The 21,532-nt window shown below is 52.8% G+C and overlaps 1 protein-coding gene and 2 long non-coding RNA genes across 3 annotated transcripts; 2 read left to right on the top strand and 1 right to left on the bottom strand.

Moving 5' to 3' along the window:
* The first annotated feature begins 898 nt into the window (after nt 1-898).
* LOC102953925 (butyrophilin subfamily 2 member A2) lies at nt 899-11,599 on the top strand. The gene is made up of 6 exons (XM_007074453.2): nt 899-1,236; nt 6,338-6,619; nt 7,978-8,178; nt 8,575-8,595; nt 8,696-8,722; nt 9,846-11,599. Exons 1-6 carry the CDS (start codon nt 930-932, stop codon nt 10,466-10,468), a joined length of 1,461 nt encoding a protein of 486 aa, XP_007074515.2. The 5' UTR covers nt 899-929; the 3' UTR covers nt 10,469-11,599.
* An 8-nt stretch (nt 11,600-11,607) lies between these two features.
* Nucleotides 11,608-19,433, top strand: LOC122238524. The gene is made up of 3 exons (XR_006217449.1): nt 11,608-11,631; nt 12,381-13,100; nt 16,255-19,433. It is a non-coding gene; the product is annotated as an uncharacterized LOC122238524 (long non-coding RNA).
* LOC122238529 lies at nt 18,032-19,596 on the bottom strand. The gene is made up of 2 exons (XR_006217454.1): nt 19,509-19,596; nt 18,032-18,212 (listed from the first exon to the last, which is right to left on the bottom strand). It is a non-coding gene; the product is annotated as an uncharacterized LOC122238529 (long non-coding RNA).
* Between the last annotated feature and the right edge of the window lie 1,936 nt (nt 19,597-21,532).

The following is a 21,532-nucleotide window of genomic DNA, read 5'->3' as shown; positions in this document are numbered from 1 at the left end:
CTCTCCACGTCTGGTGCCCCCAGGCCTCCGGTCGGGCGCTGACCCTCCCGGGTGCCTGGTCGGTGGCGCTGATGGAGCCCGCGGCCGCCCCCCGCTGCCGCGCGCGGGGCTCGCTTCTCTTCTTGGCGCTCCTCTGCGGGTGTGCCCTGCTCTCAGGTAGGGGGCGCCCCAGCCCCCGTAGCCTTGCAGAGGGGAAAATGCACGCCCGAGTCGGGAGGGTCAAGAGGTATTGCAGTTGGGGTCAAGCACCTTCCATTCTGCACCGGCTCCTTGGTTTCACGCCAGCGCCGCCTGGTAGGAGAAACACGGTGAGAGCCCCAGAGGCGGGCTGCACGGACAGGGTTTGCGTTTTTTGAGCGGCGACGTTTAAACTAGTAAAAAGAAAACAGACGAAGTGCGCTTTCATACGGTATCTGGCTTAACTCCAAATAACCCGACTAGCGCTATTTGAACTCTGAGCTGATGTGAAACACCTCCCGGTGAGATAGAGAACATTTCGTATTCTAACATCTCCGCATTGCGTGTGCGTGTACCTTACATTTACGACACATTTCAGTAGGGACTCGCTCAAGTTGAGGCTACACTCCAGGCCCTGTGCTAGACTGGGGGGTGGACAGTGTCTGCAAGCACGGGGTCTGGGAGGTCCTCGGGATGTGCTGTTGGTACTTTGTTCGCAAAGGAGGAGCAGCCCCAGGGGCGGAGAACCCCACCGGGTGTCTGGTGCCCCAGACCGCGGCTGCTGGGGGCTGCTGGCCCCCAGAATCCGCAGCTCAGGAAGCCCCTGGGCCCTGGGAAAGCCTAAGTCGTCCCCCCAGAGTATCTGCTTCCTTTCCTGCCTTCCATATCCGATGGCTGTGCCCCGTCTGACTCCGCTCCTCTGTCGAACAGCCCAGTTTACTGTCGTGGGTCCAGCTGACCCAGTCCTGGCCATGGTGGGAGAAGACACCACGTTTCACTGCCACCTGTCCCCCGAGAAGAACGCTGAGGACATGGAAGTGCGGTGGTTCCGGACTCACTTCTCGCGGGCAGTGCTCGTGTACAAGGGTGGACGAGAGAGAACCGAGGAACAGCTGGAGGAGTTCCGAGGAAGGACGACCTTTGTGAGCGACGGCATCAAACAGGGGAGCGTGGCACTCGTCATACACAATGTCACAGCGCACGAGAATGGCATCTACCACTGTTACTTCCAAGAAGGCAGGTCCTACGATGAGGCCATCATGCGGCTGATGGTTGCAGGTGTGTCCTTTCATTTTGCTCGGTTGCTTTTTCAGTGTCGCTCGTAGGGAAAGTTTCTCTCCTCACCTCAGGCCCGTGGCAGACCGGCACATTTGTGCCTCGAATCCTCTTTAAGCGGGGAGAGTGGCTTCCTCCTGCCCCAGGACCACTGTGGGCATCGACCACCTGCTACACCGTGGGCATCGGTTCTCGAGACGTAGGCACGGGACTCAGCTACAGCCTTGAGCCAGGGAGAATGTTTAGTCCTTAGAGATAGTTCTTTTTTTTTTTTTTTTAAATAAGTTTATTTGTTTTATTTTGAGGGAGGGGGAGGGGCAGAGAGCGAGGGAGAGAGAATCCCAAGCGGCCTCTGCGTAGTCAGCGTGCAGCCTGACGTGGGGCTCGATCCCACGAACCTCGAGCTCATGACCTGGGCGGAAACCAAGAGCCAGATGTTCAACCAACTGAGCCACCCTGGCGCCCCTCTAGAGATAATTCTTATGCCTACTCAGAGATCTCTGGGGGTCCTCCTTAGTAACTTGTTCTAGAATTCGACATTTTTAGTGTGTAATACAATACACATACAGAAAAACTTATGAAACATGAATGTACAGATTACCGGACGACTATGAACTGTAGCCCATGTGACCGCTACTCATATCAACGAATAGAGCCCTGCCTTCTCCTGACCGGGCGAATTCGGCCCACCATAACAAAATACCCCATAGACCGGCTTAAGCGACACAAATTAATTTTCTCACAGTTCTGGACGAAGGTCGAACCGTCCACAGGTTTGGTGTCTCCTGAGGCTTCTCTCCTTGGCTTACAGATGGCTGCCGTCTCACTGTGTCCTCACGTGGTCCTCCCTCTGTGTCTTCACGTGGCCTTTCCCCTGTGTGGACCCACCCCTGGTACCTTTCTCTGTGCTGATCTCTTCACAGCCCAAGGTATTGGACGTGAGGGCTCCAACACGTGAATGGGGAGGGGCATAGTTCAGTTCATAACATGCCCCCTCTCAAAACCCCCAACTGACACGTGTTCCCAGAAGTGCTGTGTAATGGGAAATACTCATCTTCCTCTTTTAGAGATACGACAGATTTGGTTGCCAAAATGCTTGTACCAATATATACTCTTACCAATAGTATATGGTGCTCCATACATTTGCCATCAGGTCCGAAGACAAGTTTTTCACATTTGAATTCGATTCGTTCTCTTTTTTTAAAAAAATCTTTTTAAATACTCGTTTATTTTTGAGGCAGAGAGACACAGAGCATGAGCAGGGGAGGGGCAGAGACAGAGGGAGACCAAGAATCCGAAGCAGGTTCCGGGCTCCGAGCGGTCAGCACAGAGCCCGACGCGGGGCTCGAACTCACGAACCTTGAGATCGTGACCTGAGCTGAAGTGAAGTCGAAGTCAGCCGCGCTCAACCGACTGAGCCACCCAGGCGCCCCAACCCATTTCTTCTTTCTAGTCAGTTGCTTTTTATGACTGGGAGGGTCAAACACTAACCTTGACCCTTTTCACTCCCCTTCCTGAATTTTCTCCTCAGCATGTATAGCCTTCTGGTGTAGTATGCACTTTGCTTATTCATCCTGCTTATTATGTCTCTTCCACTAGAGGGATTTTTTTTTTCCTATTCTGCTCCTGTTGTATGCCCATGTCTGGGGCATAGTAGGTGCTCAACGAATAGTAATTGAATGGATAAATGAAGGCTCTAGGTGCTGTTCATCATCTCATGCCTGCGCTGTCTTCATTCTGAGCCTCCGATCTGCTTCTTCAACCTTTTCCTGTGAGCCTGCGGCCAGTCTAAATTTTTAATCGTCTTTGATGTGTGTGTTAGTCAGGGCAGGCTGGGTGATGCTCTGGTAACAAGCAGCCCCCAGCACTCAGTACGTTAAAATAACGAAGGTCCGTTTCTGACCATGAAACGTGTCCTCATGAGTCAGGTGGGCCTCGACTTCACAGGGACCTTCCTCGGGGATCTGGAGCTTTGCGGTTCCCCTTGGCAGAGGGAAAGAGCCTGGCAAATCCCCTCCTGGCTCACAAAGCCTCTGCCGGTGAGGGGCGGCATGTTATTTACACTCACATTTCATTGACCAAAGCCAGTCCCGTGCCTCACCGCACAGGAGAGCGGAAACACAATCCCAACCGTGTGCCCAGGTGAACTGAAAATTTTTGGTGGACGGCACCAGAGTACCTTTTCAGGCTTTTGTCACCGGATTTTTTTTTTTTTAGCTTCATAGTCCAGGGGCGCCTGGGTGGCTCAGTCGGTTAAGCGGCCGACTTCGGCTCAGGTCATGATCTCGCGGTTGGTGAGTTCCAGCCCAGTGTCGGGCTCTGTGCTGACAGCTCAGAGCCTGGAGCCTGCTTCGGATTCTGTGTGTCTCTCTCTCTGCCCCTCCCCTGCTTGCTCTCTCTTCTCTCTCTCAAAAATAAATAAACATTAAAAAATATGTTTAAAAATAGTTGTAAAATGAATGGGTGGAAAAAAAGAAATTGCTGATATCAAAATTTCAGAGTGGGAAAATTTACCTTTGGGCTCCCTCTCATCATAGACATGCGCAAGTTCATTCAACAAATGCTCAACAAGCCCTTCCTATGTTCAAGTCACTGTTCCAAGAAACCGAGGATAAATCAGTGAACAAAATACGCAAAGTTTCCTGCCCTCGTGGAGCTCACATTCTAGAGAGTGCAGACAGCCAATAAACATGATAATTAATTACACTGGATCTTATATCCTGTGGTGGTGAGCACTGTAGAGAAAAGAAAGCAGAGAAAGGGTTGGGAGTGCTGGGGGGGGGGGGGGGCGGGGGGGAAGAATGGCCAGAGCCAGCTTCCCTGCAAGGATGGCAATTGAGCAGAAGCAGAATGGAGGGGGTGAGCTGTGCCCCTCTGGGCAGAGGGACCCGGTGTGAGGCCCCATCTGGCACCGCACCTGGCCCCTGGCGTCTAGATGGGGGACCACGTACTTTGTCACTCACACTCTCTGATTTTGAGAGTAAGAAGCATGGGGACAACTGGAATCCACCAGAGCTGTCCAGCAAACTATGACATATGGACATCCCTTGTCTTGATAAACATTGATTTTGCCTTCCCCCCCCCCCCTTTGCCCAAATACTGACCATAGTGAGAGTGACTGATGTGTACAGATGAGTTCATTACAGTGTGATTAATCACCAAGCCTGCTGACCCCAAGGGAAAGCCGTGGGAATGGAACCGAGAGGAATCTCGCAGGGTTTCAGAATAGAAGTGGCATTTAAACCGAGATTTCTAGGAGTTTATTAATAATGGTTTTAAGGTACGATCTCACCGTCGGGGCCAGTGTGTTATATCTTAAAAGAAACATTTGAAGACTGGAAAAGCCTTTAAGATACACATAAATCAATGGCATTTCAGTGGATCAGACCCATGGAAGTAAGGCTTAGGGGACAGTGAGGTCCCCCCTAAGTAGGCCTCGATTCACAAATGGTAGGAGCCCCCATCTTTGTTACTGAGAAGGGCAACCTTGTGTGTAGTTAATAGAAAATATTGTGGCAGGAAGATTTCTCACCCTGGTGCTCTGACTGTTCACAGCAGCCCGGCGCAGGCGACCGGGATGGGTCTGTATGCGGTGGGAACCCTCTGTCCTTTCCCTGTAAACGCGACCCTGGCCTGGCCTGCCCTGCTCCGAGCTGAATTGTGGAATTGTTTGTTCGTTTCTTGTTTCTCATTTGGTTAATCGGCTGGCTGGTTTCGTCCTTAAGTCTGTTGTCTAATGCTTGCCCTTACTGAACCCAATTTTGTAGAATTTCCTTCCAACCTGCCCAATTCTTTTGAGCCGTGTCATGCTTCAGAGTTTCTGTGTGAGCCTTTCCATACGCAACTAGTCTTTGTTTCTTTCTTTCTTTCTTTCTTTCTTCTTGGCAAAAATCAGATGGAGGAGGTAGCACTAAGGCTTAAGCAACTGCTTTAATTTTGTCTTTTTGCCTCTTAATTTGTCTCAATTTTATCTTTTAATTTGGTGTCTAGCCCCAACAAATGAATTACTTAGAAGTTTGGATGAGACAATGTGGTCCAGCAATAAACTGGAATTTTATTTTGCCCTGTTGTTCTAAAATAAATAAAAATAAAATAAAATAAGATAAAATAAAGTAAAATAAAGTAAAACAGTTTGGATGATCGCTGGACCCCTGGCTAATGGGGCAGAAGTCTCCTAAGACTGTGCGTTTTCAGGTCTTGCATTGGTATTCTCTTTTATTTTTTTTTAATTTTTTTTTATTTTTTATTTTTTTTAGTATTCTCTTTTAAAGATAGAATAAGTTGAAAAAGTCTGAGCTCAGGATTTTGTGTGATGTTCTGCTGACATTGAAGACGTGATATTGTTTCTTGAGGATCCCACGAGCATCCAGATCTTTCTACTAGGTAGATGTTGTGGAGGGACTTAAGGAACTCACCTCGCTGACTGAGCCCCCTGGGAGGTAAACTTCCCTGAATTGGGGGAAGGGTAGGTTTCGTATTCTAGTTCTGTCCATTCTCCTAAAATCCAACCACTCCTTATGACCTGCGGTCATGTGAAACCCTAATTAGCCAGGAGAGAAGGGACAGTGTCTCGGGGTCAAAAGCTTCCTAAGACTCTGCTGGCCTGGCCGGTTTCTGTCCTTGTCATGTGATTCTGGAGCTTCGGGAAGCCAATGCTACTGAGAAGTCCTCCCAGGACAGGAAGTGAAATCCCCAACCTGCCCGTCTCAGGCCAGAGTGCACATTCTCACCCAGCAGTGAACAAACTAACCTCTCTCACTGAATCGAATCGGTCAACGAACACTTAGGAGACAGACGGATGCGTGCCACTGTGATGGGGTCATAGGTAGAGCACAAAGCAAAGTGCCGTGTCATCCTGTCCTCAGAGATCTCACGATCCATTGGCATCTTGGTCTCCTGGTGTTCTCTTGCTTCCTTCCCTCTGTCCCTCCCTTCCTTCCCCCCTTCATGGCAAGGGTGCTGTGGGCATAACCAGTTTCTCTGGCCACTGGCCACTGGCCGTCTGTCTCCTTCCCTGGGCTCTCCTCACTGGGGGCTGATCTAAGACACTTTGGCTAAGACACTGTTGTTGCCTTTTTAGCTGAGCCCTGGTCTCTGTCCCCAGGCCTGGGCTCCAAGCCCCTCATTGAAATGAAGGGCCATGAGGACGGGGGCATCCGGCTGGAGTGCACATCCGTAGGGTGGTACCCAGAGCCCCACGCGGTGTGGAGGGACCCTTACGGTGAGATCATGCCCGCCCTGGAGGAGGCTTACACTGTGGACGCAGACGGCCTCTTCACGGTCACCGTGGCCATGATCATCAGGGACTGCTCTGTGAGGAACGCGTCCTGCTCCGTCAACAACACCCTGCTTGGCCAGGAGAAGGAAACTGTGATTTTCATTCCAGGTTGGTTCCCTGCCCTCTGGAGGCCCATCAGGTGGAGGCAGAATCCTCAGACGGACAGACTGGAGGCTGGGGAGGTAGAAACGTGGGGCAGAGGGGTCCTGCGCCCCACAGAGCTGGAGGCCGCTCCCCTCGTCCCAAGGGGAAAACCAAACAGTCTTCTCTGAGGGTCGATCTGGTGGTTTTTTTCTCTGCTCTGGTCCTGATCCTGCAGCAATTTTTATTGTTTTATTTTTGTTAAAGTGTATTTATGTATTTAAGTAATCTCTGCACCCACCGTGGGGCTTGAGCTCATGACCCCGAGATCAAGAGTCACCTGCTCTTCTGACTGAGCCAGCCAGGGGCCCCCGTGGCCATGTTTAAACACTCAGAACAGTCACAAGTGGAGAACGGTATGGACAAGTGGCTACCTACACCCGGAGGTGCTGCCTGGTCTCCCTTTCTGTCGGTGGAATTTCTCAAGGGAAGGGAGGGGTGGGCGGGACTCTATCTACACGCACACACATTCGTCCAACGGATACTTAGCAAGCATCACCTGTGCTCAAGGCCCTGTGCTAGAAAGCAAAGATAAATCAGTGAACAAAATACATAAAGATCCCTACCCTCATTCTAGAGTAGCAGAGAGCAAGAAGTGAAATAATTAATTAAACTGCAGACTATATCAGATGACGATAAGTAGTGTAGGGAAATTAATTGGGGGGAGGGAGGGGAGTGCCAGGGGGTATGGGGGAGTTGTAATTACAAAGAGGATGCTCAGGGAAGTCGTCGCTGAAAAGATGGAGGTTGGGCAAGTGAGGAATGAACCGGGCAGATATTTGAGGACCCAGAAACCCAGGAAGCAGGAGCAGCACATGCAAAGGGCCTGAGGCAGGGGCCTGTCTAGCAGTTTGGGGGAACCCCAAAGGGCAGGTGTGGCTTGTGGGCAGGCGGGGCGACCTCAGTGAGTTGGTCCAAGTGAGATAGGACACACTGCAAGGTTTTAAGCAGAGAAGTGACATGATCTTGCTCTGGCTGCCGTGCTGAGGATAGACTGCAGACAGTATGGGCAGCGGCCCAGAATAAGGGATTGCAAAATCTCAGGCAGGAAGGAAGGGATGGTACCTCGTGCCTGGTGGTGGCCAGTTAGCTTTGTTCACCCCGATCCTTCCCACGGTGACTCAGGTGTGCTGCCTTTCTGTCGCCTGGGCCCCCAGCCCCGGCGATCGCCGCAGGATGAGCCGGGGTAGGGCCAGGGGCCCTCTCTGGGGTTTCTGAGAGAGAAGGCGGCAGAGCAGGGACCCCAGGGAGCTCTTCCAATGGGGCTCTCTCATCCTGGGGCTCCTTTTTCTCACGAAATGGGGCTTTTCGGGCTCCCTTTTCAGAATCCTTGCCCCCCAGCGCACTCCCCTGGATGGCGGGCCTCGCTGCCCTCCCGCCTTCTCTGCTGCTCCTCGTCGCTGGAGTCCTCTGTCTCGCCAGGAAAGTCCACCGGGAAAAAGAGGTTGAGAATGAAGAGAGAGAAACTGCATGCCAGGAACTGGGGAAAGAAGATGTGGAAAAAGAGAAAGAACGTGAGATCAGAGGTAAAAGAGTACGAAGACAGGTCACGGTCACAGGGGGACACAGCTCTGCAAGCTAGAAGCCCGGGCACAGGGAGGCAAGAAACAGGCGGCAGCAAGGGGCTGGGAACGGTGGCATCTTGTGACCCGCCCCGCCCTCGCAGCTTGCTTCCACTCTGCAGAGTCCCCGCCACCCCCCTGCCCACAGGCCTGTCTTGTTGAACAGAAGCAAACCCCACGAACACTCAGAAGGCCCACCCCGGGCTCACAGACTGTTTGTGGAACGTTGACAGTCCCATAGGCAGGAGGGGAGGGGGCCCGTGGTGTTCACGAAAGGCCAGTCCTTCCTTGTTTGATTCAAACTCAAATTCTCTTATTTCTTCCACTGAGGACACTCACGTGCGTCTGTTTATTTTTCAGAGCATCTTCAAGAAGAACTGCGTAAGTGTGGCATTTCCTGACGCGTCCCGTGCCGTCGTCGGTGCTCTGCTCCGTTTGTCCCCCCTCCCGGAGCTCACCTCTGCCTGTCCCTCTGTTGCAGGATGGAGAAGAACCCTGCTACATGCCGGTGAGCCTCCGACACTCCCTCACATCCACAACTCCTCCCCACTGGCCAGCCACCAGGGCCGATTAGCGCACACAAACTGGGGTGCAGGCCAGCTGGGGGGGGGCGCTGGGGTCAGCTCCCTGGCAGTAACCCCCACAGCCCTGGGTCCCAGCTCTTAAGAAACGCCTTCCTGCTTCCCAGGTTACTATGTGTCTGGCCTGGGAGGGAAGGGGGGTGGTGGGTGGCCGGGGGTGGGGGGGCGGTGCGGGGACAGGATCCAAATGCCTCATGCCCACGAGCACTGTGCCTCCGCTGGTTTCTCCCCTTGTGCTCCAAAGCGCCAAGGAGTCCAGGCCATACCAGATCCCATGGTCCTCGGCCCTTTCCTCTTTGGGTGAACTTCCAAACTGTCAGAGTCAGGCGTATCAACAACGCGGGGAAGGGAGAAAGTCACTTTAACGCGACAGAAATGTAGCTGGGCTGAGTACTGACAGCGGTGGTGGGGAGCCGTCCGCGGGATGGCAGGGGGCCCAAGCGTTCCCCGTGTCCAGAGAGGTCACCGACGGAGACTTCACACCCGTGTTGATAGAGCAGAAGCAGGGTGGCCTGTGGAGACCTTCTCCTGTCTTTGTCCCCTGTGAAGGATGCCCTTGTGAGTCACTTCAATCAGCTGTCGCCCGGTTACGCTGGTGGAACACACCCAACCCGCGAAAGGACCTCTTGCTGCCCAGGAATCCGCAGGGAAAAACTGGCCTTAACTGCTTCATTGGGAGAGGGGGGCTCTTGGCTGGTTTAGGCCCCGCTTGGGAACTTCCTAGGTAAAGAGAGTCCCAGACACCTTCCGTCTTGAATAGACAAGGGGGCAGATCTGAGGATGATGACAGAAAGCAGGGGCCGCTAACTTCAGTGCATTTGCTAAAGTTCCCCCACTGTTTAGGGTTGTCCCCGGCCTGAGGCAGTGTCCCCTCACTCGGGAGACAGACCAGCAGCCTCAGCAAGTCTGTGAGCCGGCTTCCTGCCCGGGAGCAGGTGCAGGGGGCCCTCCCCACGGGGATCTCCCACCACCTTCCTGGGCCCCCTCCGGGGTCCGGGAGTAGCACCGTCTCCTGAGACCCCAGACCTAACCGGCAGACTTCCTCTGCAGCTGACGTGGTCCTAGACCCAGACACGGCACATCCTGAGCTCTTCCTGACAGGGGACCGGAGAGGTGTGAGGCGAGGCCCCTCCAGGCAGAGTGTGCCTGACAACCCCGAGAGGTTCGACTGCCGGCCCTGTGTCCTGGGCCTGGAGAGCTTCTCCTCAGGGAGGCACTACTGGGAGGTGGAGGTCGAAAACGTGATGGTGTGGGCTCTGGGGCTTTGTAGAGACAATGTCGAGAGGAAAGGAGAGGCCTTACCGGTTCCTCGGAATGGCTTCTGGACCCTGGAGATGTTTGGAAACCAATACCGGGTCCTGTCTTCCCCCGAGAAGATCCTCCCCCTGAAAGAGCGCCTTCGCCGCGTGGGCATCTTTCTGGACTACGAAGCTGGAGATATCTCCTTCTATAACATGAGGGACCGGTCACACATCTACACGTGTCCCCGCTCACCCTTCTCTGGGCCCTTGAGACCCTTCTTCAGGCTGGGGTCTGATGACAGCCCCCTCTTCATCTGCCCAGCCTTCACAGGGGCCCGGGGGGTCGCGGTGCCCGAGGGCGGCCTGATCCTTCACAGGACGGGGACCCAGCGCAGTCACCAGGGTCAGTTCCCTGGTCTCAGAGCCAAGTAGAGGGCCCCGGCACCCCTGGCAGGAAACGGGTCATGTGAAGAACCTCCTCCAGAGGCCGCCTGGACACCCTCTTCAGGCCCAGCCCTGCCTGGCCCTCATCAGGCTGTTGCTTACCCGATTCATTTGCTGGTGACCATGGGGGCACCGGCCAGTCTCAGAGCCGTGCTGCTACATGGCTCCCAGCCTGGAAGAAAGCGGGAGACAGTGACGGGTTTTAACATCAGCGTGACACAGTCAGCCTGATGCCCGGGCACCAGGCTCTGTGGACTCGGGGTGAGGGACACAGGACCCACTGTAAGGGGAGGGAAACCATAACAGGAGGTCAGGGACAGGGAAGCCAAGCCTGGGGGGTGGGAGGGGACAAGGGCCTGGGTGCTGTCGAGCCTCAGTTACAGCTATGGGGGCTCGAGAGCTGGTGGTCCCATTTCTATCCCTCCCCCCACAACCCCCGGAGATTTCCAGATTGCACTCCTAGCCTAGAACTGAGCTGAAGAAAGATGAAAGAAGAAGACCCGTGTTGGCCTGGCTCGGGTGTCCCCTCAATAAACTGGGAGTCAGCACTCAGTGACTGAGTATGGCTTAAGGGTTAAGGTCGCAGCTGAGCTGGTGAGAACTGCCCCGAGTTCAGGTTCGGGTTCAGGTTCAGTGGGCAAAGCAGCAGTTTCCAACGTTTTGACCTCAGGCCACTTAAGTAAGATACCTCAAAAATTATTGAGGACCCCAAAGAGTCTTGCTCACTTGGGTTATATCTGTGAACATTTATGGCATTGAAGGTTGAAACTGAAACATTTAAAAACTGTATTTATAATTTATATGAAAATAGCAATAATAAACCAACGATAAGTTAATAGGAAAAACATGTTTTATGAAAAATCACTTGTTTCCAAAGCCAAATAAATGTTATTGAGAAATGTGGCATTCTTTAAGGTTTCTGCAAGTCTAATGTCTGGCTTCTCCTAAAAGATGGGCTGCACCTTCTCATCTGCCGCTGTACTCGTGTTGGAGTATCACAAGTCATGTCATCTCGAAAACTTTGAGAGATTGAGAGCAGAAACATTATATTATTATTATTATCATAACTACTACTAATGGAGTCTTGGAGTGGTGGCGGTCTGGAGCTGATGGCCAAGAAAGAATTCTTGACACGTCTTTGGTGCAAAAAGGTGATTTTATTAAGGCACAGGGACGGGATCCGTGGGCAGGAAGAGCGGCACTGGGGTCGTGAGGAGTGACTGGTCATATACTAGGGACTTGGGGGAGGTCAAGGTAAAAGGCAGGGAGGCCCCCAGAAGGACTTTCAAATACTACAGGGGGCGCTTAAGATACCGGAGCCCCCGCCACGGTCAAGCTAAGGTTGTTTGTCCCTCTAGTAAGGCGTTAGCATTAAGAGGGGAGGGGGTTCCTGGAGAATCGTCATACTCTGTATTTGCCTCAAGTACTTGTCAGTGGGCCGCAGGTTACACAGAAATTCAATGTTATTTACCATTTGCTTCTTGCCTTTATTCCCCACATCGCTAGGGAGGGGAAGGTCATGTTGGGGCTCCGGGAAACTGAAACTATAGGTTTCTGAAGATTAGACTCTTGATAAGATTGCCTTTTTCTTGTCCTTTACCAAGACATTTTGTAAACTGATGTAGACTCACGTCCGGCACGACTGTGATCTCTACCGGTCAACCATTTGCATTCCCCTTTCCTTTGTTCTTGGGCAGCCCGAGTGCCTGAGGAAGGTCACAGAGATCCCACCTGGCGGTTGGGGGGTGGGGGTGGGGAGGGTGGGTAGTGAGGTGTTGCGGGGTGTCGGCTTGCCTTTGGCTCCCTCATCAAGTAATGCGCGGGCCCTGGGCAGGCGGCCCCCAAACATGCTGGTTCTTGCCTCGTCCTCCCGTCTCTGAAAATCCCTCCCTTCCTCTAGGAGGCCCTTCCTAACTTCGCCGGCTAAACTAGTCCGAGATGGAACAGTGGCTGTGTTGGGTCCCCTCCCCCCACCCGGCCCTAACCACGGAGCTCGCTGCTGCTCTGGGCTTATCCCCCTAGAAGAGCGGGCTGAGCTACACGTTCCAGGGCCGGAGACCTCACAGGAATGCGGAAGCAGGATGTTTGCCAGAAAGAACTCAGCACCGGAAACCGGACTACACCGGCCCGCGCCCAGGTGGACCCCGGCGCCGACCCTTCACCTGCTCTCTCCTCATTAGAATACGCAAATGCCGCCAGGGGGTGGAGACCTAACATGCTAATGAGACAGGCGGGGCAGGTGGCGGCGCGTGCTGCCCAGTGCGCCTGCGCGCCAGCTTCTCCCCGCCCCTCAAGCGCGGTGTTCCGTCTTTCCCGCCTCAGCCGCTTTGCCAACCGCGGGTCGGTGCCGGGGGCCGGCGGGGACTTCTGCGCCTGGCGCCGCGCTGGTGCCGGAGGATAAGCCCCGGGAAACGCCTCTCTCGGCCTCATGTCGATTTCTGTTTGCGCCGAGAGCCAAAGAGCCGTGGGGTCGGGATCGTACTTTGGCGACCACGCAGGGACCCCGAGAGGGAGCCCCGGTGACGGCCCGAGGACCCGGAGCCTGCGGACCGCGGAGGGAGCCCCCCCTGCCGTGCGACTCACCAGCGGCTCGGAGCTGGAGTCCCGCGTCCCCGCGGCGGTAAGTCGTGCCTCCCGCCGCCGGGACTCTGCCCCTCGTCTCAGGCCGCGCCTGCGGCTGCGGGTTTTGCCCGTCTCCCTCTGTCACTGTCACTGTAGTCTGCATTTCTCGGACGGAGCAAGGTTGGTCTGGGCCGGCGTTCCGGGGCCGGGTGTCCCCGGTCCCCCGACTCTGACCTCCCCGGCGTTGGTCCCCTGCAGGGTCACTGGGACCTCTCTGGTGGGTTCAGCCTGAGTGTCCCCTGTCCCCTGTCCCCTGACTCTAACCCCCAGTGGTGGTCCCCTGCAGGCTCACTGGAGGGCCTCTGGTGGGTTGAGCCCGGCCCGGGTATCCTCTCCGCTGGCTTTTCTTGTGGCCGGTCTCAGTTTCCTGGGTGTGTTTGAAAGCCGGAATTACTTCCAGACTCTCTTGTGATTTTCTTTGGGGTCAGATCTGTGTTCTTTACCTGTTGTCTCTCGGAATGTGGGCTGTGGCCCTGAGAACTAACTCTGTGTTGTCTTTGTGTAAGTGTTAACTTCCTAAGTCAGTCTTGGCTTGACCCTGACCATCTCGTCTTTCTCCTTTTTGTTTGTCTTGTGAATCATCTGGTACCTTATCCTATTAAGAGGGAAGGAGAATTCCTGGTGAGTCAGACTTCGTTCCAGTGTCAGGTTGAAGAAATCCAGACCTTGGTCCGGATTCGGGGGGCCTCAGGGTTAATCTTTTTGTGTACCGGGGAGCCGCCTGTTTTAAGAAATCAAGCTTCTCTGGTCGTACTGGCCTGCTTCTACCGATGGCCCAGCTGGGACAAGGAGAGGTCCATTCACACAGAATCACACAGACTTCACCCAGAATCACCCAGGCTTCACACAGAATCACACAGAATCACACAGTGTGACTCTATCTGCTAGTCAGCTTTCACCTTTTTTCTTTTTTTATAAGTCACCAGGCCCATCCAACTTCCCAACATGTGCAACACCTTAAATGGGACAAAGGACTCCCTTCTAGGATTTTTTTAAATAATTGGGATCAGGGGCGCCTGGGTGGCTTAGTCGGTTGGGCATCCGACTTGGGCTCAGGTCATGATCTCACAGTTTGTGAGCTCGAGCCCCACATCCGGCTCTGTGCTGACAGCTTGGAGCCTGGAGCCTGCTTCAGATTCTGTGTCTCCCTCTCTCTCTGCCCCTCCTCTGCTTGCACTCTTTCTCTCTCTCAAAAATAAGTAAACATTAAAAATAAATAAATAAATAATTGGGATCAGTTTAAATTGGATGGTTTGAAGAAAAGGAAAACAAAATTTTTTTTTTTTTTTTTTTTTTGCATGGCACTGTTTGGCCCCAATATCTTAGGCGAACAAGAACCAGGAACAGTGGCTCCAAAATGGACCTTTAAATTTGTATGCTCAAATTTAAATTTTAATACTATCTTGCAGTTGGATTTGTTTTGCAAAAGATCTCAGAAGTAGGGAGAGACACCAAGACCCCAAATTAAGGAATTCTTGCAGAGTCTCTGTGGCCTCAGATCGTTACCACCGGCACCCCTCTCACTGCTGGGTTGAAACCAGACATTTTATTTATTTACTTATCTATTTAAATTTATATTTATTTATTTGAGAGAGAGAGCGAGCAGGGGAGGGGCAGAGTGTGAGGAAGACAGAATCCTAAGCAGGCTCTGCAAAGTCAGCAGAGAGCCCAATGTGGGCCTCGAACTCACGAACCATGAGATCATGTCCTCAGTCGAAGTCAAGAGTCGGACGCTTAACCCGCTGAGCCACTCAGGCACCCCAAAACCAGACATTTTAGACAATCCCCTGTTCTAGTCAAGTGGGACCTAGTACTCCTTTGCAGGAGTCCCATCCCAAACCCCCTCTACCTCTGCGACTTTGACCCCAACAATTTCCCTTCCTTCCTCCAAGGTCTCCCCACCTCCTTATTCATAAGGAGCTTCCCTGCCCCTGCATCCTCCTCCCTCCTCTGAAGTAAGTCCCACTAGCACCCATAGTGCCCACCCACCCACCATAGGCCCCAACTAGATCTGTTTCCCCTTAGGGAAAGGACATACCCGAGGAAGGGATTACCAGAGTTTCCTGTCTTGCTTACAGACCTGGTTCTGTGTAAAGAACAGTTGGGTCATTTTTCCAAAACAAACAAACAAACAAACACCTGATGAGATGTCATCCCAGGCCTTACTGTTGCACCCTAGATGAGGAAGACAGATCCTTAGGAAGGCTGGGGATTATGCTGACAGCCTGGGGTCTTAGGGTCTGCCAATCCAGGGGACGGAGTGCTTGGGGCCGGATGAAATGCTGTCCCTGCTTGGGACCCACAGTAGGATCAGGAGGGCACAACCCCCAGGATGCAGAGGCACTTTATTACCTGCCTGTCTGAAGGGATGACGAAGTGCCTAGCCAAACCAGCTAATTATGACAAAGGGAGGGAAATAACTCGGCAAAAAGGAGGAGAATCCAGCTGTCTTTCTAAACCACTGATGGATGCCTTCTGCAGACGCCCAAATGGAGACCCAGAGTCGCCACGGGGAGGTCTTTACTGACTGTGTGCTTTATCGCCCAGCCTGCCTCTGATCTTAGGGGGAAGCTACGGACGTCAGAGGCAGGTTCTCAGTCCCTGCTGTCACCTTTGGTGGAGGAGGCCTTCAAGGTTTTTAATAACTGAGACAGCGCAGAGGAGGCCAGTAAAGACAAGGGTAGCAAAACAGGCACAGGTTCTGGCTGCCCTGCTCAGGGTGACCCCAGGAGGCCCAGAAGGCCGTAGCCAGAACCATCGGAACAAGTGTGCATAATGCAGGCAGGAAGGTGGGGGGACCTGAGCCTGCCCGCCCCAGAGAGCGAAGGGCACACACGGACTCCCACCCCCGGCCAGTCTCTCGGAAGAGGGGCCGTGCAACCACAAAGAGGCCCCAGGAGCTGCCCGCCCCAGCACCCACCTGACCCCTTACCATTGTACTAGCGGAACCTCGGTCACCCTTGACGTGGCAGGTAGGAAAACTAAATTCCGTGTAGATACTGGAGCCGCCTGCTCTGTCCTGACCCAACCTGTGGGCCCTTCCCCAAGCATGACATGTGGTAACTGGGAGAGATGTGGCCAAAGATGAGACCGTTTACTTTCCCCCTCGCCTGTGAAGCCAGATCAACTGTTCTACGCATTCCTTTCTGTAGGTCCCGGAATGCTCTGCTCTGCCCTGCCGCTGGGAAGAGATCTACAAAACCATTCTGGAGCCACTCTTTACCTTGAAAAGGGTGATATTAAAATGGAGATAGACCAGAAACTGGGATTTCATCCGTGGGCACTACTGGATGGTCCCAGGCTTGAGCCGCAGATACTCCGAGGACAAACAACCAAGTAGACTCATGTCCCAGGGGAGGCAAAAAAAAAAAACAAAAAAAAAAAAGTCTCCCCCATTCAGGGAAAGGTAAAACCTAGTGCAGGGTGTCTAGAAAAAATAGTTTCCCGTAAAAAGTAAATCTTTAGGAGGAATCCAGCTGATAATTTCAAAATTTCTCAAGTATGGATGGATCAAGCCTTGTCAATCCCCATGTAATACCCCAGTCCTCCCAGTGAGGAAGCCCAGTGGAGAATATTGCTTTGTACAGGATTTGAGGGCCATAAATAAAGCTGTTCTCATACACCTGGTAGTACCCAACCCATATACTCCGCTTACCCAGGGTCCAGGCGATGCTAAATTTTTTACCATCCTGGACCTGAAGGGTGCCTTTTTCTGCACATCCCTTTATGAGGAGAGCCACTATTTACTTGCCTTCGAATGGAAAACCCCTGATACTCAAGACACTACCCAGCACACCTGGGTGGTGCTTCCCTGGGGCCTTAGAGACACCTCCCACCAATCTATTTGGAAATATAGTGGCAAAAGAGTTACAAGAATTAAAATTGAGAGAGGGGATCCTCTTACAACATGGTGATTTGTTAATAGCCAGTTTGACTAAGCAGTCCTCGGACTATAATACTGCAAAAACCTTACGTTTTCTAGCTAACAGAGGATATAGGGTCTCCCCCATCAAAGGCTCACATATCACAACAACAGGGCCAATATCTGGGCTTCATCCTATCTCCAGGCACCCATGTCCTGGCCACGGATCCCAAGAGGACCAGCAGCGCCTGCCCATACTGCCAACTAGAAAGCAACTCCGTGGCTTTCTTGACACGGGAGAGTTCTCTTGTATCTGGTTCCCCAGTTACGGCCCTGATGCAAAGCCCCTATATGAGGCCTTGAAGGGGGAAAAAAGGGAACCCCTACAATAGACTGTGTTGGGGGGCTTTTAAAGCCTTGAAAACGGAGCTGGATGGGGCCCCTACACTGGAGTTCCCCTATTTGGATAAACATTTTACCTCATCTACCCATGAGAGGCAGGCTTTGGGGGTCCTAACTCAAGAGCCGGACCCTGATCAGAGAGTACTTTTCAAAATAACTAGACCCACTTGCACAGGGACGGCCCAGCAGTGATGGCCACATCTCTCTTAGCGAGGCCAGTAAGCTTACCCCGGGTCAGCCTAACTCCCTGTCAGGTTCAGACCATGTTAGAAACTAGAGGGCACCACTGGCTGACTGGAGGAAGGCTAACTAAGTATCACGCCCTCTTGCCAGATTCCCCAGATATTTTAAAGGTCCACTGGACTGCACCCTGCTTCACCCTGGAGGTTAAGGGGCTCCAACATCAGTATGGAGACAGTAGAACAGACTTCTAGCAGACCTGACCTTCAAGACAAACCCCTTGACAATCTGGATATGGTGTCATTTACGGACGGGACACTTGTGAAGAGAGGCATCTGGAAGGCAGGCTACGTGATCGTGAACCTAAGTAGGGTCATTGAGGCTAGAGCTCACCTCAAGACTTCATCCACCCAAAAGGTTGAACTGATAGCCCTAATTAGGACCTTGCAGTTGAGGGAAGGAAAAAGATGAAATCTCTACACTGATTCAAAATATGGGTTCCATGTACTACATGCCCTTGCGGTCGTCCAGAAAGACAGGAAAATGTTAACAGCAAGAATTCACCAATAAAACGTAAGGACCCAATCTTCACTCTTGTAGAGGCAGTACAGCTTCTCGTTTAGGTGGCTGTAGTCCATTGTGAAAGTTGCCAGAAAGATGGGACCTCTGTAAGCAAAGAAAATAATAGTAAGGCTGACCGATCAGCTGTTCACAGTCCATGGAGCACAAAAACCAGATCAAATTACCACCTTGATAGTTGACTCCTCTGAGTTCCCCGGCCACCCTCAATGCTCCCTGCTGGCATGGGAGGACACAGAGAGACAGGGATATACAGAATAAAGTGCTGGTAGCTTATGAGAGAGGACAAAATTCTCATTCCGGAAGCCCGACAAGAAAAGCTCAAACATCGACATGATGCACGCCACCCATTATGGCAGAGATGTCCAATGGGACTTGGTGCAAAAGGTCTTTCTAGGTCAGGGACTTAGACAATAAAACCAAGTTACCCTTGCCTGTGACTTCTGCACCCAAAATAAACCACAGAGCCGTCCAATCTATCCCCACTTCTCATGCCGGTCCAAGACCAGGGGGCATTTCCTGGGGAAGATTGGCAAGTGGATTCTAGCCAGGTGCCATCACAAGCAGGCTACCGATATTACCTCGTGTTTGTTGATATTTTTACTGAATGGGTATAAGCCTTCCCACCCGGGTCTGGGAAGGCGACCGAGGTCTGTAAATCCCTCCTAAAAGGGAATTCCTAAGTCACTCCAAAGTGGTAACGGGCCTTCTTTTATGGCTCATGTCACCCAGAGCCTTTCAGCAGCCCTGGGAATAAGTTATAAATGACATGCTCCCTGGCACCCCCATTCCTCAGGGAAGGTAGAAAAGATGAATCAGACCCTTAAAAAGATGCGAGCAAAACTCTGTCAAGAAACTGAAGAGCCTTGGGTCAAATTGCTTCCTCTCACACCACTCAGGATTCCCACCGCCCCTAGGACTCAGCGCATTTGAAATGACAGGAGCAATCCTTCTTCCAGTGAAATGACATGGGAGACCCTCCTTCCAGCCCGTATTCCACCACGCGGGAAGATAAGCCAGAACTTGCGGCCTTTGAATACTTTGGGCTGAGTGCGAAAAGCCAGTTGGGCTTCTGCTAATCATAGGCTGCCGGCACCCCTAGAGGTGATTTAGAAGAGCCCTCACCTCTGCAAATTAATCCAGGGGGTCAGGCCTTCCTTCCAAGTTGTAAGGAGAGCTCCCCAGAAAAAAATCAGCTGCTCCCCAAGTGGCAAGGTCCTTACCAGGTGATTTTTAGTCACTCCAGTGGCAGTTAAGCTGCAAGGAATCCCTAGCTGGGGACATCTTTCCAGGCTAAAATCTTTTTCTCCTGGACCTCCTCAGAAACACCTGGAAGGCCTGGAACCTTCTTCCTCACGTGAGCCTGTTGGAGACCTCAGATACCTGGTTCAAGAAGCGAGCCTCAGAGTCAGATAAGTGATTCTATCTTGGTGGATTGGTTTGCTGACATTTCTTTTTGTTGCCTCTGTTTTCCTTTTTCTTCTCTGCGGGTACATTTCGCGGCACTCCACTCTGGCAAACACCTGTTCTGCCCCTGCTGGGTCTAGAAGACGAGAACCAATGATGGGTTGCATAATGTGGGCCCTTCTCTTGGCCCTTCTCCTGGGGATGAGTTGGGAAGGAAATAACAAAGGGAGGGAAACCTGGGGAGAAAATTCAATCGTCAACTTCTCCAGCATCGTGGCCTCGGGAAATAATCTCTCTAACTGTTGGATCTGCCATCCCGGCCCACGGGATGGGGTTCCTAAGCTCCAGTTCGTACCTACAAACGAGGATGTGCCTCTCACTTTGACTTCCGGACCCATTAGGAGCACACCACTCCTGGTGGCGGAACTCAAGGAGCACGAGGATATGGCGTGTGTGACCCTTACAGACACTTGGAACCAAACTGGGCTCCAGGTTAAGCGCCCTCTTCTCTGTAAAGAACAGGGGCGGCCCTGTTGCCCCTGCGAGACCAACACCTGCCTTACCAGTGCGGGCAGCTCGCCCTCCATTTATCCCATGTCCTTTTCCATTGCAAGCTCTTCGTGTGTCCCCAACCAGACTCACTGGTGTGTGGACTCCTCTCTGCTTCCCCCGGGTGACCAACCTAACTTCTCCTGTACTCACTGGAAAGGAACAGCAACCCCTTCCTGGAGGCTCACCTATCAGACCCCATCTGCCTTCGATAGCCACGAGGGAATAGAGGAGGACGCAGAGCTAGGTGGGGGGCCGATGGACGGAGGGCCCCTGTCCCCCAGGTGCAAGAGCACACCTAAGTGGGGTCCCCTTTTACGAAGTTGGTTTAATTCCTCTTCAGCCCGCCGGGCCTGTGCCCCCGCTGGATATCTGTTCCTCTGTGGGCCGCCACAAAATAAACTGCCCTATGAAGGGAGCCCCGATTCCTCCTTCTCCTGGCCTCTTCGGGCAGTGGCCTACGCGTGTTTAGATAATGTCCACTTCCGGGGACAATGCACTGTGGGACGACTGGGCCCAGAAGGATTAGGCGCCACTATATATAACGTCACCTCTCAAGGCAGACGTAAGAGAGCACTCGGGCTTATCTTGGCGGCAGCTGGAGAAGCCACGGGACCCGCTGCCCCCCAGGAGAGGATTGCCTATCATGAGACGACCTTAAAAAGCCTTACCCAGGTCATCGAAAACCTGGCCTCAAGCGCTGGCGACACCTCAGAGGGCCTCCAGGAGTCCCTAGATTCCCTTGACAATAGGTTAGCTGTAGATTATCTTCTGGCCACACAAGGGGGTGTCTGTGCGGTAGTCAACGACACGTGCTGTACGTACATCAACGCCTCTGGGGAGGTCGAGCTAAATACCCAGGAGATTTACAGACAAGCCAGATCGCTGCATGGGTTCAAGAGCCCCAATGCCCAAACTATATAGGACTCAGAGGTTATATGCCTAACATTGCCTGATTCCGTTCTTTCCTGGGCCCTCTTGTGGCGAAAAATTCTTCTGTTACTATTCAGACCCTACCTCCTTAATCTTTTGGTTAAGTTTGAGTCTTCTAGAGGACGGCAGTTTCTTGTCAAACAGATAGTGGCACAAGGGCCCCACCTATCCAGCCCCAAGAGGAACAAGGTCCTTACAGGTCGTTAGAGCAGTCAGCGGGAGAGTTTTACTCCTCCTGGTAGGACAGGGACGACGCCCCGCTCAGCAAGAAGCAGTTTCAGAAGATGAGACCTTCGGCCCCTCCTCCTTAGGAATAAGGAGGGTAAAATCTCTCCGGTGGAGGTGGGGAGGGGTGAGGTAGACCAGGAGCTGTGTCTGGGACCTCCCCCCCTCCCCGCCCTAACCACAGTGCACATTGCTCTGTGCTTTTGTCACCTTAGGAGAAAAGGCTGAGAGCTACATGCTTTTGAGCATTATATCTCATAGGGATGCGGGGGCAGGATGTTTTCCAGAAAGAA

The sequence above is a fragment of the Panthera tigris genome, chromosome B2, assembly GCF_018350195.1.
Source record: "Panthera tigris isolate Pti1 chromosome B2, P.tigris_Pti1_mat1.1, whole genome shotgun sequence".
Lineage (NCBI taxonomy): Eukaryota > Metazoa > Chordata > Mammalia > Carnivora > Felidae > Panthera > Panthera tigris.
The sequence above is the reverse complement of the archived record's forward strand: the minus strand, read 5'-3'. Positions and strand labels throughout refer to the sequence as shown.